The sequence below is a fragment of the Alosa alosa genome, chromosome 4 (genome assembly GCF_017589495.1).
Source record: "Alosa alosa isolate M-15738 ecotype Scorff River chromosome 4, AALO_Geno_1.1, whole genome shotgun sequence".
NCBI classification, from domain to species: domain Eukaryota; kingdom Metazoa; phylum Chordata; class Actinopteri; order Clupeiformes; family Clupeidae; genus Alosa; species Alosa alosa.
In genome coordinates this window covers 10,392,959-10,411,104 of record NC_063192.1, presented here as the reverse complement: position 1 = coordinate 10,411,104, position 18,146 = coordinate 10,392,959, and the positions used below count along the sequence as shown (strand labels likewise).

The window sequence follows — 18,146 nt, the reverse complement described above, 5'->3', positions numbered from 1 at the left end:
TGACATTCTTCTCCTCTTCTACATTCTCCTCCACTGCAACCTGGAGCAACAACAACAACAAAACAAAACAGTCAGTGAACACACAATATACACACACACACACACACACACACAGACAGTGCACAGTGAACACACACACTCTCACTTACATACACACACACACACACACACACAACACAGACAGACACACACACACACACACACACACACACACACACAGACACACACAGACACACACACACACACACACACACACACACACACACACACACACACACACACACACACACACACACACACACACACACAGACACACACACACACACACACACACACACACACACACACACACACACACACACACACACACACACACACAGACACACACACACACACACACACACACACACACACACACACACACACTGAACCAAACAAGCGAGTAGACACCCAGCGCATTGTTGTAAAGCCAAAGAAGTCACATGCTGAGCACACCTGGGCCTCTCCATCTCTTCCTCCAGCCTTTTCCTCTTCCTTTCTGCATGTGCTGTCACTCCTGGGGAAAAAGAAAACGCTTTGCTCAGTGTACATGCTATGATGTCCAGTAAATAGGAAACACCCCCCCCCCTCTCTCTCTCTCTGAATGACATCTTGTTTTTGACGAGGCTACCTGATGCTCTTCCTTCTCTCTTTCTCCTCTTCCTTCTCCTTTTGAGCCGTGTTCAAGCTCTCTGCATCTGCAAGGTTGTCGACGGCGATGGCCAAGAAGACATTCAGGAGGATGTCTGTGGACAGAGTTAGGGACAACAAAGAGAAACACAGAGGCCAAAAAACATCCTCAAAAAGCCTCACAGCCTTCTCTAGAAAGCTCTACTATTTTCTCTCAAACGTTTCATGTATGCAACTAAACCCACCCCAAAACAAAACAAATAAAATGTGTTCCCTCAAAGTTTCAATCCCATTAAATTCAGGTTTGTCAGCTTGGTGTCACAAAAGCGTTTTACCAAGAACTGAAGCCTAAATCCCACAAAGAGCAAACCCCCGAGCTTCTGACAGGATTACGGGAGAAGACAACATTATATAAACGTAAAATGAAAAAACAGGGAACTATAAAGTAGGTAAAAGATACAACATATTGTATTACAATCTGATTGAAATAAATTTGTCTGAACGTTTAATTTGATTTTGGTATCCTCTGCACATCCAGCAATAGACATTTGAAGAAGTAAGTTTCACATAAAATGTAACAACAATAGTAAAGAGAACCTTCCAGAAACCATCAGTCCAAATCCTATGCTACTGCTACAGCTTTGCAACATAAATGTATACGCGTATCTATTCATCCAACCTGGTTCTTTGTAAACCCATAACCTTCTTGACAAACTGGGCCAGAAAGTCTTGAAAGTAATGAACAAAAGATGAATGCTGCACTATACTGAATAATCCAATGGGGTAATCCTGGGGTGTTGTGTATACAGCACTTGCCACTCATGGCTTCTGAAGGATACAGTTTCCGCAGATGAAGAGGATGATGAAGTAGATGCAGACCACCATCCCCGAGGAGGAAGGCCCACCATAGGCCATGATCCCATCATACATCACCTGGTTCCAGTCCTCACCAGTCAGTATCTGTTCATGTGAAAGCAATCATGTTACTTGGAGTCTCTACAACTACACAAACACATGTAAATATACATACTGTACACACATCCATACACATGTATGTGAATGCACAGACATGCACACCGACAAAGAGGGGGAAAAAGCTAGAATGCATGACTTGATATAATTTCACAATTCCTGTAAACCTCTATGCACAGATATACATGTAGAGGAAAAGATGTGGATACACAACACATGTACACACACACACACACACACACACACACACACACACACACACACACACACACACACACACACACACACACACCTGAAAGACAGTGAGCAGCGCCTGAGGGAAGTTGTCGAATGTGCTCCTCTTGGTCACAGTCTCGTCAAAGTTGAACTTGCCGCCGAAGAGCTGCATGCCCAGCAGGGAGAAGATGATGATGAAGAGGAAGAGGAGCAGCAGCAAGGAGGCGATGGACTTCATGGAGTTGAGCAGAGACGCCACCAGGTTGCTCAGGGACGCCCAGTGTCTGCAGGGACAGACCGACACAATACCACAACGCCATTATACCGGACAGGCTAACACAGGCAGGGTCAACAACAGCTGCCAGTTATGAGGGTGTGGAACCTCCAGGGACATAAACATGCTCCCAATGTTAGTGACTAAAGCCGCATGGCCTTTTTCATACAAAATGTTACCAAATTATGGTTGCTTCTTGGAACATTTTGATTTTCATTTTGGTGCACTTGTCAACAGGCTAGAGCATTTGCATCCCCAGCATGGTTCAAGCTTTTAATGAAAGTCAATTCAAATCAAAATGTTCCGTGGCCATCACACACATACAACACAGACACACATACAACACAGACACACATACAACACAGACACACATACAACACAGACACACATACAACACAGACAACACATCATGTGAAAAAGACAATGAAGGAATCAACCCATGAGCTCATGAACTACAGCTAAACTGTGGTGTCTGAATGAGCGAGCTAAAAGTTGCTTCAGCGTTGTCACTTCTCTGGGAAGCCCACATCCCTGTGTGTGGATCCTCACCGCGTGACCTTGAAGATGCGCAGCAGGCGCACACAGCGCAGCACGGAGATGCCGAGCGGCGACATGAACCTCAGCTCCACCAGGATGGTCTCCACGATGCCACCGCACACCACAAAGCAGTCGAAGCGGTTGAACAGGGACACAAAGTAGGCCTGCAGGCCCAGGCTGTACATCTTGATCAGCATCTCACACGTGAACATGGCCAGCAGCACCTTGTTGGCCACATCTGGGGAGAAAAGAGGGAGAGAGAGAGAGAGAGAGAGAGAGAGAGGAGGATGATCAAGATCAAGATCAAACAAAAACAAAATCTCTAGACGTAATTCATTACTATAACTACATTTAAATGTAAACATGTAGGGTCTGTCTTAAACACTGACCCAATCAACTACATTTCTCTGTTATGTTTTAATCAACAATACAAAATAAATTAAAGTAAGTTGAGTAGCTTGTCTTTAGTAGCTTGTTAAGTAGTATTTGTCATATCGTATCTCCTCATACTGTGGCACACAGAACCTGTGAGCACCCAAGCCCATGTCAGCAGAGCAGTAGAGTGTGTGACACATACTCTGTATGTCCGTGAGCCAGTCCGGCTGGTTGTAGTGTTCGGAGGAGATGGTCAGTGTGTTAAGGAACACCAAGAGGATCACCAGCCAATAGAAAGTGGTGGACTTCACCGCTGCCCGACACTTTCTGCGACAGAACCGGTTCCAGCGCCGCCACTGGCGACTGCACAACAGAAGAAGCTAGTCATAACGTGTCAACAAGCACCACAAACAACACACCAGCCTTCTGGACTATTAGATGAAGTAGGAGACACTGATGACGAGAATGATGACACTTCCTCTTAACTATTCACGACTGAGTTAGTGGTAGATGGTTTGTAGTCAGACATAAGTATCGGATGAAAGCAGACGGAAGATGGTGGCTGTGAGTTTGACGATCATGACGACACAACAGTAATACAGAAGAGATGCTTTGTGATGAGATAAGGTCATGCAGGTGAGAGTGAGTGAGTGTTGTTGTCATGCACCACATGAAGACAGGGAGACGGCACCTCAACCACTCAGTTACTGACCTGAATTTTGATTTTGTAATTTTTTGACTGTAATAAATCAAAGATGGTACAGTTTCAACAATATGCCTCTTTTAAAACACACGAATATCGCTTTTTTCCTGACAATGGTATTGATTGAAGGTCAAATACTAAGAATAAGATCTCCAATCTAAACTGTGAGAATCCTGTGGTATTTGTTCCTAATTTGAATGATGGACGAAGTGCAAAATGTTAAGTCTAACTAAAACTAAACAATTAATAATTTAATAACTAGAAAAAATCAATTTGCTGGTTTAACATCACGGGTGAGACATTGAAGTACAAACATTGATGAGTCAGCCCAATGCTCCAAGATGCCACACGATAGCTGTATATAATGCACAAGAACTTTTCTTGCAGACAGACTTTACACAGTTACCATAACATTTTAGCACTTTGAGATCTTTTGATGAAAAGTGCATTATAAATAAAATGTATTATTATTTTATTATAACTATAACCATTAACAAGAATGGACACAAACTCACCAAAGTGGTCCACAGCACTTGGCCTTGTCATCCTCTCCGTTCGGGTTCTCCGTATTCACCGACTCCGTCTCACTAATGGGCATGCTCGCTGGGTCAACAGAACAGCACAGGAAATTATGTCAGCTTCAAAGATCCTACTTCCTGCTCACCACAGAAGAATCCGTATGCATAGAGCCAGGTAGTAGCCAAACCACAACACAAATAGGCCCCACTGTGATTAGAGCCTTAAAACCCTCAACAACTTCACAGAGATGGTTTTAGAAAGGATTTTCAGTCGCTAATACTCGCTACAAGCAATATTACAAATGACTTCCCAAGTTCTCTTTGTTACAGTGGAAAAGGCCAGGGTCCATGCTAGCCCTTTGGGACTGGTTTGGCAATACCTGTCTGATACTTTGGTCTGGCAGAAAGACCATTTCATATCCAGTAACCAGGTAAGGGAGTGAAACAAGTCATCAATTAGTATTGAGGACCTTTTCTGCTGTCCTTTCTGATGCAAGACAGTGGAAAAGTGGTGTAGCATGCCAAAAGAATGTCAGTGCATAAGATGATATTCAGTGCTAGAGAGAGATAGAGATAGGGAGAGAGAGAGAGAGAGAGTGAGAGAGTGCTAGAGAGAGATAGAGAGAGAGAGTGCTAGAGAGAGATAGAGAGATTGAGAGAGAGAGTTAAATATGAGGAGACCATGCACAGGAGACACTTTCGTCACATACCACCTGCATCCAACAACTGAAAAGAAGTTCAAAATGACAAAAAGGAGGGGCATTCAGTTGAATGTATGTGAATTTTGTGCATGTTTGTCTGACAAGTTATTTTGGGGTTGTTTTAAGTGTAATTGTTGACTATGATTACAAATTTAGCTCCTGAGGTAACTCCTATATCATATGCTTATATAATGTTGACTTTTCATTTCACATTTAGGTCGAAGAGAAAACATGCAAAAAGTGATGTAAGCAGACACAAGGCATGATCTGGGATTTATGGCTGAGGATTCCCACACCCCCACACACAGCCACCCTCCCTCACCCATACCCAACCACACACACACACACACACACACACACACGCACGCACGCACACACACACACACACATCCACGTGCATGTGCACATATACACCTGCCCGCACACATTCATGCACGCCGTTTACCATGTGTTTCAGTTGACTGGCTGAACCAGCCAAACTTCCCTTTCTTCTTCTGAGTTAGGTCAGCCAGAGTCACCCCTTTGGTTTGAATTGCAGTGTGTGCATTCAGACACCAGGGGGAGCAGAGATAGCAGTGGAATAACAGGAAGAGAAGCATCTATCAGCACCAGTTACACACAGACAAGACACACACACTTTACAACACAGTGGAGGACTGGAGACTCACAGAGACAGACACAGAGAAGAGTGCCAGTGGAGAGATACAAAAAGGAAGAACAGTAAAGAAAAGAGAACTCTGAAGATAATAGGTGGGTAGACAACCACAAGGAGCAGTACAGGTGTAAAATGTTAACTGTAAAACAGGAACTGTTCCCCCTACTACATAGGAACACAGAGGGAGTCAAACAGCTTGTAATTATCAAGGCCACACACACACACACATGCACACACACACACACACAGAGACACACACACACACACACACACACACACACACACACACACACACACACACACACACACACACACACACACAATCATAGCTTAGGTGACATGTTTACAAATAAGGGGCACCAATCTCACATTCTATCACAGAACCAATAAAATGCGTTAAAGCTGACAGTGCCTGAATTCATCAGTGTGACCAGTGAGAACACTCTCTCTTCTGATGATTAAAAAGATCTCAGTACAGATGTGACATGGTGCATGCTCATTACAGAACCTTTTCTCACTTTTTCTTCTCTATTTCCACAATGGAGCTGCAAGAAGAGCATGATGACACTGTTCTATATTCTACAGTATGATGGCACCTCTAGGTTCTCTCGTCTGATGAGCTCTAGGGTTCTAGCAGTGTTGCTAATAGAATTTCTATTACAGGCTGTCCATGCATTTTTGAGGCTCTTAGTGATTTAACTAGGTTGTGAACTTTTGTCAAACCAAGCCAGACCAAATTGACCGATCCCAAGCCCCGCCTCCCATTGTCAGTCCCATAGTTACTGTTGCTAAGTCGGACAAGTTTGGTCAGGAAAGTGTGAAAGAACGCGTGTTCAACATGGGGATGCAGCACCATTTAGCCGAGTGCAAGAGTGTATGCTGGATAATTTCTGGGCGTCAAGTAATATTGCTTCAAAAAGCAGAGGCCAGAAAGGCCTTCAGTATGTTATCCTCTTCCTAAACTTTTTGATAATTGGTTCAGTTCATTAATGTCGCTCTAACCCTGCTTATAGTATTTCTAGGCATGATGCTTTTAACTTAGGTTAAACCATTAGCATAGCTATGGCAGAAAAAGCCATTTCAGTCCACACTGCAGCAATGGCGGACAATCAGGAATAAGCCTCTGTGCTATCAAAGGCCTTATGCAAGAGTGACTATGGTTATTGGGGATTACTGATAAATCGTACCATTCTTTTTCTCTCAAAAGCCCACCCTTTTTATTTATGTGTTTTCCTGGACAATAAATCCACAGATTCAAGAGAGCCTACACAAAGCGACATACAGTAAACCCTGGGATCAAGCTGTGTTGTCGTGCGATAAATGGATTGTTGAGTTTATGACGGCAAACATTATGGAACAGTGGATATATGTTTAATGCAGAAGACTAAAGTGTGTGTATGTCTGTGTGTGTGCATTTGTGTTTGTGTGTGTGTGTTGTGTGTGTGTGTGTGTGTGTGTGTGTGTGTGTGTGTGTGTGTGTGTGTGTGTGTGTGTGGTGCGTACGTGTGTGTGTGTGTGTGTGTGTATGTGTGTGTGTGTGTGTGTGTGTGTGTTTAAGAGCCTGGGCAGCAGATGCAGTGGCCAGCCACAGTCTCCCTGTCCAGTGTAAACATGCACATGATGAGTGCGTCACATGACTACCCTGAGTAGCACTGAAGCAGATCAGTGGGCAGAGTGAATGAGGAGAGAGGATCACACACACACACACACACACACACACACACACACACACACACACACACACACACACACACACACACACACACACAAAGAGATGGTGTGAGAGGCTGAGAGACAAACAAAGACACACACACACACATACACAGAATGAGAGAGGAGTGTGAGAATGAGAATGAGAGAATGAGTGAGACTGAGACATACAGAGAAGAGGGAGAGAAACACAAAGAAAGTATGAGAGAAAGAGAGAGAGAGAGAAAGAGAGAGATAAAAAGAAAGAAAGACCAAGAGAGAATATACAGTAAAAAGCAGTGAGCAGTGAGAGAACCGCTGAGAGAGAGTGAAAGTGAACTGTAGAGCGAAAGGCGGCAACTGTACAGTACAAGTGAGCTGCAGAGAAAAGGATGTGAGGGTGAGAGAGACAGAGCACGAGAGAGCATGAATGAAATAGGAGGGGAGGGGGCAGACAGAGTAAGAGAGAGAGAGAGAGAGAGAGAGAGAGAGAGAGAGAGTAACATGAGAGAGAGAGAGTATGACGATAGTAACACTGCTGCTGCTGGTCGCGGTGGTCGGCTGGTGTGTTTTTCTGTGCATCACGCGACGCTTATATAAAGAGGATTTGGATTACCCTCTTCCTCTTCCTCTCTTTCTCCCTCTCTCTCTCTCTTTCTTCTACAGAAGTAATATCATTCATTCCCTCCCATCCAATCTCAGTCTTGGCGATTATTAAAAGCACACCAGGGCGAATACGTCTGTTTACTGAGGGACAAAGACACTCTTAAACAATGCACCAGAAAGAGTGACTGTCTGCCATTGCTTCAGAATCACACAGAATGAAACATATCAAAATCTGTTGGACAACAAAGACACTCTGACAGGCATATTGCAGACACCCAAACAGTAGAAGAGAACTAATGAAATGGTTCATTAGCCAAAAAACCCAGAACTCAAGCTTCCAGACAGCTTTTAGATGTGGTACATCTGGGCAGGCATGTGTGGGAGATATCTATGTGTGTGTGTGTGTGTGTGTGTGTGTGTGTGTGTGTGTGTGTGTGTGTGTGTGTGTGTATGTGTGTTTGTGTGTTAGTATCTCTGTCTTTGTGTAACCTTGAATGAGAGTTTAATGATAGTGTGTGTTCATTGTTCATCAGGCAGGATTTACATAAGCGATAAGCCCATTGTGTGAAGACAGCTTGAGTGTTTAAAGCCTAGATGGCGTTATCATGTGTGAGTGGTGCGTACGTGAATGTGTATGTAAGTGAGTGCACGTGTGGGTGCATGGTGTGGGTGGGTATGTTTGTACCTGCTTGTACTTGCGTGTGTGTGTATCCTTGTCTCGTCGCATCCCATCACTGTGTGTGTGTGTGTGTGTGTGTGTGTGTGTGTGTGTGTGTGTGTCAGTGGTAAATGCCAGCCTGGTTGAAACCATGACATCTGGTCAGTGTGTTGCACAGAGGGGGGAGGATGGGAAGAGTAGCAAGAATGAAGAGAGAACAAGATGAAAAGAAGGGATGAGTGGAAAGAGAGGATCATTGCATTGGGCTGAGGGAAGTAGAGAGGAGAAAAGAGAGAGAGAGAGAGAGAGAGAGAGAGAGGATCAGGAGATGACAGAATGGAAGGAGACACAGAAGACTAATAAGAATGAATTTGACTGTTGCACTGAGGTCACACACATAGATGAAGAATCAGTTCATCATTAAAGCTCTCTTTAGAGGAGGAGTCTATGCCAGGCAGTGTCCATTAGACTCCACCAGATGAGCTGATGAGCTACATTATATGCACTGGTCACACAGGTTGACCATGAAGAGGGGACAGTGAGCCGTGAAGAAGAGGAGAGGAGGCAGTTTTAAGGAGACCTTCAAAACTTGGCGTGTGAGTATGTGAATGTACCTGTATGTGTGTGTGTGTGTGTGTGTGTGTGTGTGTGTGTACCCATCTGTATGCGTTCACTCACTGTTGCGTTTGCCTTCCTGCTGTCCATCCTCCTCGTTCTCGGGGTCGATGTCCTCGGCCTGAGCGATCCAGTCCAGGTAGCCCTTCAGGTCCTCCTCCAGCTGCTGCTTCTCCCGCAGCTTCTGGAAGTCTCCGCGCGCCTTGGCCTTCTCTCGCTCCTTAGAGAACTCTCTGAGGACAGGGCCAGCGCATTTAAGGTAAGGATTAACCTGGGCAACACACACACACACACACACACACACACACACACACACAGCACTACTCACCCAAACTAAGCTAAGTTCAGTCCAGAGGTGACTTACCCACTCAGTACTCCCAGAACCAGATTGAGGACGAAAAATGAGCCGAAAATGACCAGACTGACAAAGTAGATCCACGGGAGCTCAAAGCCCATGGCATCGTTCATCTGAAACAACACACACACACACACACACACACACACACACACACACACAAATCAGTACTTTCCAATTCATACATATCTATATTGTAATAACTTGTAGGAAAGTTATTCAAGTCATACGAATCATAAATCGATCTGCCTAACCATAGCAGGCTTTATTCAAGGTATTCAGGTATTTTAGGGCAGCCTTTGTCAATGCTGTAGAAAGCATCACAATGGATTGAGGTAATGGTGCTTCGGAAGACGGAAAGAAGGACACAATGAGGTGGAGGAACAAAAAGAGAGAAGAGGGGGATAGAAGAGTACGAGGGGGAAGCGATAGGAAAGTGAAGGTCATTTAATCTCATCGCCCATCTCCTCGCTCAGCTCTGCCCCCACTCCAGTCTTTTCATTGCTGTTGAGTGGTTGTGTGTCTGTTTCAAACACACTCTCACACTCTTTCTCTTGGCACCATTTGCATTTTGAGTTTACCATGGTAACCATTGGGGAACCAGTGTGAGGGCCAGAATGATGAGGAAGACAGGCGAAGAGAGAGATAGAGAGAGATAAAGGGCAGATGGAGAAGAGCTCCAAGAAGAGGTGAAGGACGTGGCACACAAGAGGTGCTCTTTTCATTTCACATCCTGTCATGGTCTCCTTCCTGTTTTCATCAATGTCTGGATAGTTTGGGAGAGAACTCCATATCTCTCTCTATTAATCCTTGGTAAATCTCCTAAAACACATTGAACTTTTGTGCCGTGTGTAAGTAGTTAGGTACAGTTTGTCGTCAAGGCAAATTTGACCTTCAACTTAAAGGAGAATTCCGGTGTGATATTGACCTAAAGTGTGTTAAAACATGATACCGAGTGTGAACGTATGTCTCATAGCTCACCTCGGCTTGTCCCCTTTGTGGTGCCTCGGGCATCGGCCTAGCCATGCAAATAAATCACTGTTTTACACCATTTACATTTATCAGATTCCAAAAATAATTCAGTGGAAATGCATGGATTCAGTTGCTTCCGTAGCAGCAACTGGAATCCATGCATTTTCACGGAATTATTTTTGGAATCTGATCCCTTTATCATACCTGTGCGTTTCAGATTGCCGCCGCTCGACTTATCGCGTGACTAAATTCAAGATGGCCGAACGGTAAAAATCCTTAAGATACTGTCTGTATAAATCGTCTTGTAAATAAACTACCAGTGCTTTTTCAAAGTTCTCTATGTCTCGTTTTAAATGTCAAGGCCCTCGGAAGTCTACCAATGAAGTATGGAGCTACTTTGAGCCTCGTAAATGGTGATTAAACAGTGATTTATTTGCATGGCTAGGCCGATGCCCGAGGCACCACAACGAAACACTGTGTTGGTAGCATTGGCTAACTAGCGCCAGATTTCTGAGTGCAGGGGACAAGCCGAGGTGAGCTATGAGACATACATTCACACTCGTTATCATGTTTCAACACACTTTAGGTAAAAATCACACCGGAATTATCCTTTAACTAAAAGGGCAAGACTGACTGCTTATCTGTAATGCTATGAGAATCCTGAGTATGGTTTATTTATTGCTCTGTCAGACTGCTGACAATATTACGGTATCTGTGCAGTGGCTGGAACTCTTTTACTACAACAAATAAACAAAACTACGGGTATGTGTGTGTTCCTTTTATAAGGACATGGGGCAGGGGTCAAAATAGGCCGGTATGGTCCGGTACTGTGTACCACTAAAATATTCAGTGACGGTACACAGCACTGGAAAGAGATGAGAGCAGCTGCCTGCCAAAACCAGGGCTGCCAACTCTAAGACATTGATTGTGTGACTCACACTGTTGGCACACATGCCTTTTCTCACGCTAACGTTTTGTCTACGCTTCCTCCAATGTATTTGTGATTTTTAAATTTAACCATTTAAAACAATTTAACAAGTTCCATGCATTAAGGCAGATGTCAGGTGGATTCATAACATGTAGGTAGCTACGGTATGGTATGTGTTAGGCTGCTGTCTATGAGCACATCTGACTGCAATATCAAACAATAAACTAATTAAGGTTTGCACCACACTGTTATGGTACCTTCTTTCTGATGCATTGGTAAGTTATTTTCATTCACATAGAGAAATATCAGTGACAGACTGAAAGAAACCAACTTTATTTGGAAAGGTAACATGAAACCATGCAAAAAACAAAGAGAGGTAAATTTAGAAACTATACATTTTAAGAAATTAGGGAGTGAGACATTTAATTTGTACTAAATGCAAACTGTATATTAGCTATATCTTTTTTATGAACATGATCCAACTTTTAGTTAATATAAAATCATGTACTTGTTATTTAGAATGTTATCATTAAAGGTGCTATAAGCGATGCAGGGTAACGTCACTTCTGTTGATGTTCAAACAAAACAGAGAGCTAGCTCGTTACTCCTTCCCATCCATCCTGTGCAAGTGAAACTCTCCTAAACGCGCATCTCATCGTTGATTGGCTGGAACAGTTTATGTTTTTATGGTCCAGGCTGTTTTTGTTGCCATTTATGGAGTCTGGGCTGTCCACAGAGACCACGTTATTTTACAATGTATTGAGGGCACAGGCAGCTAGCGGAAGGTGTTGGAGGTGATGTTTGATGTATGTGACAAAAAATGTTTTGGCTTAAAAACAACGTAACATCGCTCTTAGAACACCTTTAAAGAGGACATGAGAGCAGTTTATCCTTAAGAGTTAGTAAAGGAGAGGTAGAGGGGCCTTCTAAAGTAAAAAAGACAGTTAAAGATAGATAACAGGTCCTTATGAAAGGTCTACAAATAATAATGAATTAATTATTGTAGCCAATTTGTCTGATGAAAATATTCACTTTCATGTGTGAGAAATCACTCCAAGCTGAACTAAAACGATGGCAGCCCTGCTGATATCTAGAGGAAAGGTGAACAATATGGAGAGGTGAAAGTTGTGGTAATAGTACCGGCAAATATTTAAAACTACTTTCACCCCAGACTTGGGGTCAAATGGTTTTGGTGATAGAGACTCAGACTCACCCAGTAGAGCACATCTGTCCAGCCCTCCATAGTGATGCACTGGAACACGGTGAGCATGGCGAACAGGAAGTTGTCAAAGTTGGTGATGCCGTTGTTGGGGCCGTGCCAGCCTTCTTTGCACATGGTGGTGTTGACCGGGCAATTGCGCCCGTGACCTGACGGGGCACACGGAGCCGGCTCATCCTCGGCCAGCGCACCTGACATAAGGGGGGAGAGAAACAGACCGAGACAGGCGGAAAGGGAGGACACAAAAATCAGTGATATTAATTCTTAGAGGGCAGAGTGGAGATCAGAATACTGAGAGAAAGAAAGACACCAAAGCAAAGCAAGAGACCAATCTATGTTAAGCGACCTTGGGTTTGAGAAAGACGCTATATAAAATAAACGTATTATTATTATCATTATTATTATTATTATTATTATTATTAATCTGAAGGTTGAGAGAATCAGGGGTGTAGTGGTGAAATAAGAGGCGGGTAAACTATGAATTCTGTGATCACGGTAAGGTGGACTGTGCCATGCGGTATCGGATTTTTTAAAACAGGCATTCAGAACATGTTTGATGATGGTGGAGGTTATTATCCAATGTTTATAACTATATCAGTGGTATTAAATGGTTCCTAGAGTGTTGATGAGTGTACATATTGTGAATGTGGATAATACAGTGTGATTTTTGAATGTTAAAAGTTGCATTTGGTGAATAAACTCTTTTGAGAGGTGGATAAACTCTAATAAGAGGTAGATACATTTCTGACATTTCAGAGGTGGATAAACTGCGTTTACTTGCGTTTAGCCTACACTACAACCCTGGAGAGGATGGAACGGAGATATACCAGGAAACAGCCCATTTCTGGGTTAATAAAAAAGAAAAGGCTTGAGGGGGAACAGAATGTCTTGGAATACAAAGCTGAATGCTTTGCAGACCCAGTAAACTAAGACCCAGTTCAGGTGACATCAGGTGAGGTATGAGCCCGAGGAGAAGAGAGCAAGCACAAGCGCACTCCCAGCTAGAGTGCCTTCATATTGCTGCATCCTCCTAAGTCACTCCCACTCCCCCATCCACTGAGTCACACATAACTCACGACTCACGACTCACAACGCCTGGTGAAGACCCTGGAGACCACAGGCAGAGACTGTAACCCCCCGGTAGGGATACCCACCTGTGTTGACCAGGTAGCAGGTGGCGTGCATCTTGCCGATGAAGAGCTCCAGGCCGATGATGGCGTAGATGATAATGACAAAGAGCACCAGCAGGGCAATGTGCAGGAGGGGGACCATGGCCTTGATGATTGAGTTCAAGACCACCTGCAGGCCTGGGAAAGGAACACAAATAACAATGAATGGTCCAATCATAGTTGTTTCAGACCCATAGTAATGGCAGTCATGTAACAATTACATTAACAGAAGCCTATGTGACCCTAAAACAGTCCACCCACAGTCAGGAAGAAAAGACAATATTACAATAAAAGGCAGTAACTATTTTGCCAGAGCAACTCGTCGTGACTGAAAGTGACAAGGTCGTGACTGAAAAAATGAATGTGTCAGTGAAACTAACAATAGGTGTGTGTGAGGTGAAAAGAGGTGAAAATAACAATAGTCAAGGACAAACAGGTTTATGATGTATGGCATTTATGGCAGTAGTTGTAGTCATGGTATAATGGAGTACTGATAGAGTGATTGAAATAAGAACTTTTAGGACTATTTCTAGGTTCTCCAACTTCAGTGCTTTATCAGAAAGGTAAATGTTGATCATGTTACTGGATCATAAGTAGGTGACTGACTCCATAGGCCGTAATTTAAATGATGGGCAAAGTTCTAAGTCTTACACTTAAAAGCTCATTTAATAACAATAGTTGCATGAGTTCATGCATGAGAACTTTGCTTGCTGACAGACTTTGCACATTACCAAGCAAATATATTAGGGCACCGTGAGTGTGTGTGTGAGAGTATGAGGAGGCATGGTGAGAATGGTGTCTGACAGAGCTAGTGAGTGAGAGTGCAAGAGTGACTGGATTTGGTTGAGGTGGCAGAATTGGCAAAAGCATGAGTGTGCACTCAGAGAGAGGACATGTGAGGGTATGTGATAGGCTACATGAGAGAGTCTCCAGTGTGTGTCTGTGTGTGTGTGTGTGTGTGTGTGTGTGTGTGTGTGTGTGTGTGTGTGTGTGTGTGTGTGTGAGAGAGATCAGGACACTCACTAGGCACTCCCGACACGAGCCGGAGGGGACGGAGAACCCGGAACGCTCGTAGTGCCTTCACGTCAAAGCCCCCCGGCTTTCCCCCAGTGGGACCCGCCGCATCGCCCTCATGTGTGATCAGCTCCAGTACCACACTAAACAACCTGTTTGTCACACACACACACACACACACACACACACACACACACACACACACACACACACACACAATAAATAAATCAATTAATTAAATGAAGTGAGTAGTTACCTCATCTTTAAATAAACAAACAAGACGGGATGACTACAGACCCTTGCCCCTGTCACACAATATTAACCAAAGTGAAATAAAATTCCAACTTCCAGATGACCATATAGGGGTGTATACTGTGCCATGTACAGAAATGGGAACGTGAAGAACACACACACACACACACACACAGATGGATGGATGAACCTGATTATAATACCCTCCTCCCTACTGGATGACAAAAACATTCCACCATGATTGGCCAATACAATTCTCTGAAGACGTCAAGAGAGAGGAGAGCAAGGGGAGATGTGATGTTACCTCTCCCAGTCTTCTCTCCTCTGTGTCTCATTCAATCTTTGAGCGTTACGTGTGAGAGAAAGCAGACAGACAGACTGACTGACTCATCAAGTCTGAGAGCACATTTATCACCGAGTTATGATAGATGTCTTCTCTGAGCCACAAGGCCTCTGTTCTCCCTTTTCACACACACTCTTCCTCCACCTGACTCTAACTTCCTGTTCATTCACTTCACATCACTGCCTGCCTCGCATGTGGAGGAGGTCTGTGACTCCTCAGTGGTGGTTTAACCTCAAAGGTGATAAATGGGTATGGGAGGAGGTCCTTGTCTGTCTCTGTGTCACCACGAGGCTCGGAGGTGGAATGTGAAGGTCCACCTATGACTGTGTGTGTGTGTGTGTGTGTGTGTATGTATAATACGTTTAAAACCTCCCTTTCCGCACACCTGTCTCCATCATTGTGAACAAATCTGTGTGTGTGTGTGTGTATGTGTGTATGTGTGTGTGTGTGTGTGTGTGTGTGTGTGTGTGTGTGTGTGTGTGTGTGTGTGTGTGTGTGGGTGTATTTGTGTGTACACAAGAGTATGGCATGCCCTTTTCGTTTGCCCCAGTGAGCTTACCCAAACAAACTAACATCTTCCCTGAGGCCCAGAGCGAGTCTGCCATGAATCCACTTACTGCACTTTCCTAATTCTGTCCAGCCGACCGTAAAATGTACAAGACCACTTACGAAAGCTCATCAACTGAGCATGTGCACTTAGCTCCATAAGCATCACTGACACACTTTACCTATTTCAACTCAGGTGAAGAATGGATGTGGAAATCACTGAAAGCATTAGGCTAATTTGACTAATATAACATACTGACTTCAACTCAACTAAGAATGAAATAATATATGGGCACTGCTATTGTAAATAATAGGAAAGATACACGAGTACAGTAAGAGCTAGTTATTTTACTTTACAGGTGTTAATTACAGTGAGAATAAAGGTTAATTAATCTCTGAGAGGCATGAGTTTAGCTAACTAAACAGACAGCTATACAACATGTACTGCATGTGCAAATAAAGGTTTCAAGGCCCAGACTGTTATTAGCATCACTTATAAAGTTGCAGAAATTCTGTTCATTTAATTTAATAATTTAATTTAATAATAGCTTAACATAGAAGTGAAACACTCTTAATATAATCCATATATAAACAATAAACAGCATAGCATGCACTGGGGGCTATAATACTGTATTTTTCATAAATGTAGAAAATATTGACTGAATTTCCAAAAATTCTGCTGCACTAACCACGACACTTCTCTGACTTGAAGATGACCATGTTGTTTGTGCTACTTTGGAAAGGTTGCTTTCCCCAAGGACATGTGTTAAATTCAATGTCCATTGGTCCCCTCACAGACATGCACACCCCCCCATCTGCTGTGCAAGCGATGCTATCTGTGCTAATCTGCTGCTCTAACAACAAAGATGAAGAAGACCCCCTTTTCAAATGCCAAGGCCTAACAGGAAAGGGAAGAAATATCACTGTTCATGCACCTTCACTTTCACTGATGAACCAAAACAAAGACTGCGCTGCACTGAGACTACACCCACATTAACTTATTTTTATTTTAAAAAAGAAATGGAAATCTTTGTCCATATGGATCTTTGTTACTGCTCTGTAACAGACACAACCTATGTCCATACAGATTGAGATCAGCGCCTTTGTGAACATTTGCTTCCAGAGTGCTTTGATGTCTGTGCTTCGGTGGACCATGTCACCCAAGTCTTTGGCATGCTGCCTATGACTCTACTGATTGGGCCTAAGAACTTTCCTTGAATGCACGGTGAGTCTTAGGCTATCTGAGTGACTGGTGGTGACCTAGGGTGGACAACCAAAGGGCACGGAGGGGTTGGACGGTGACCAGAGGTTAAGGCTTACTAAAGGTGACACACATTAGTGTACACGCCAGTACACGCCACTCAACTCAAATATCAGCAAACTGTGTACTGAAATATTGTGTACACTGAACACCGGAATAAGAGAGAGAAAAAACAGGATGTTTAGTACTCACCCCACTATAACTATTACAAAGTCCAGCATGTTCCAGCCGTTTCTGACGTATGAGTTCTGGTGCATTACAAGTCCATAAGCTATGATCTTCAAAAAGGTCTCTATTGTGAAAATGATGAGGAAGGCATATTCTACCGTTTCCTGTGGGTGAAGAAGGGAGAGAGGGGAGGTGGTTAGTTCAGAATTCATTTATTTCATTGTGATGTATTGTATAGTTTTAAATCACTGTAGTCTCAGTGCAACTGAAACAAAAAGTGTTGCGTGCATAAAAGCATCACTAACAATGTAAACCACAATGTCTCTGCAAAATACAGGTGTCACACAAACATGAAACAATGAAGAGTGAGACAGAATAAGCACAGCAGACGGTAAAACAGACAATTAGAGGGAGGGAGAGAGAAAGAATGAGAAAATCAAACAGAGAGAAAAAAGAGAGAGAGAGAGCTCTATCACGTCAGAGACAGCAGATCTGATTAATCCCTTCAGCGAGCACCAGTAGCACCACCCAGGGACGCATGTGTGTACATCCATCTAATGACCACTCTCCTGGCAAAAACCCAGCACCGCATCTGAGACCTAAGACTTAAGACAACCTCTCCTCAGGTCACACACACACACACACACACACACACACATGCATGCACACACACACACACTCATACTCACATACACGCAGAGCCGGACAGTAACGGAGTACATTTACTTGAG

General features: G+C 43.6%; 1 protein-coding gene across 1 annotated transcript in view; it reads right to left on the bottom strand.

The window, feature by feature from the left end:
* cacna1db (calcium channel, voltage-dependent, L type, alpha 1D subunit, b) overlaps positions 1 to 18,146 on the bottom strand; it is a gene marked incomplete in the record, with an annotated part of 78,914 nt that overhangs the window by 32,805 nt on the left and 27,963 nt on the right. The window contains 16 exon segments of the mRNA XM_048240394.1: positions 1 to 40; positions 496 to 556; positions 671 to 785; positions 1,509 to 1,629; positions 1,934 to 2,141; positions 2,681 to 2,906; positions 3,246 to 3,406; positions 3,756 to 3,782; positions 4,262 to 4,349; positions 5,411 to 5,485; positions 9,252 to 9,421; positions 9,553 to 9,656; positions 12,657 to 12,853; positions 13,817 to 13,969; positions 14,855 to 14,997; positions 17,440 to 17,579. The exon segment at positions 1 to 40 is cut by the window's left edge and continues 12 nt beyond it. Of these exon segments, the coding sequence (XP_048096351.1) occupies positions 1 to 40; positions 496 to 556; positions 671 to 785; positions 1,509 to 1,629; positions 1,934 to 2,141; positions 2,681 to 2,906; positions 3,246 to 3,406; positions 3,756 to 3,782; positions 4,262 to 4,349; positions 5,411 to 5,485; positions 9,252 to 9,421; positions 9,553 to 9,656; positions 12,657 to 12,853; positions 13,817 to 13,969; positions 14,855 to 14,997; positions 17,440 to 17,579 (2,029 nt within the window).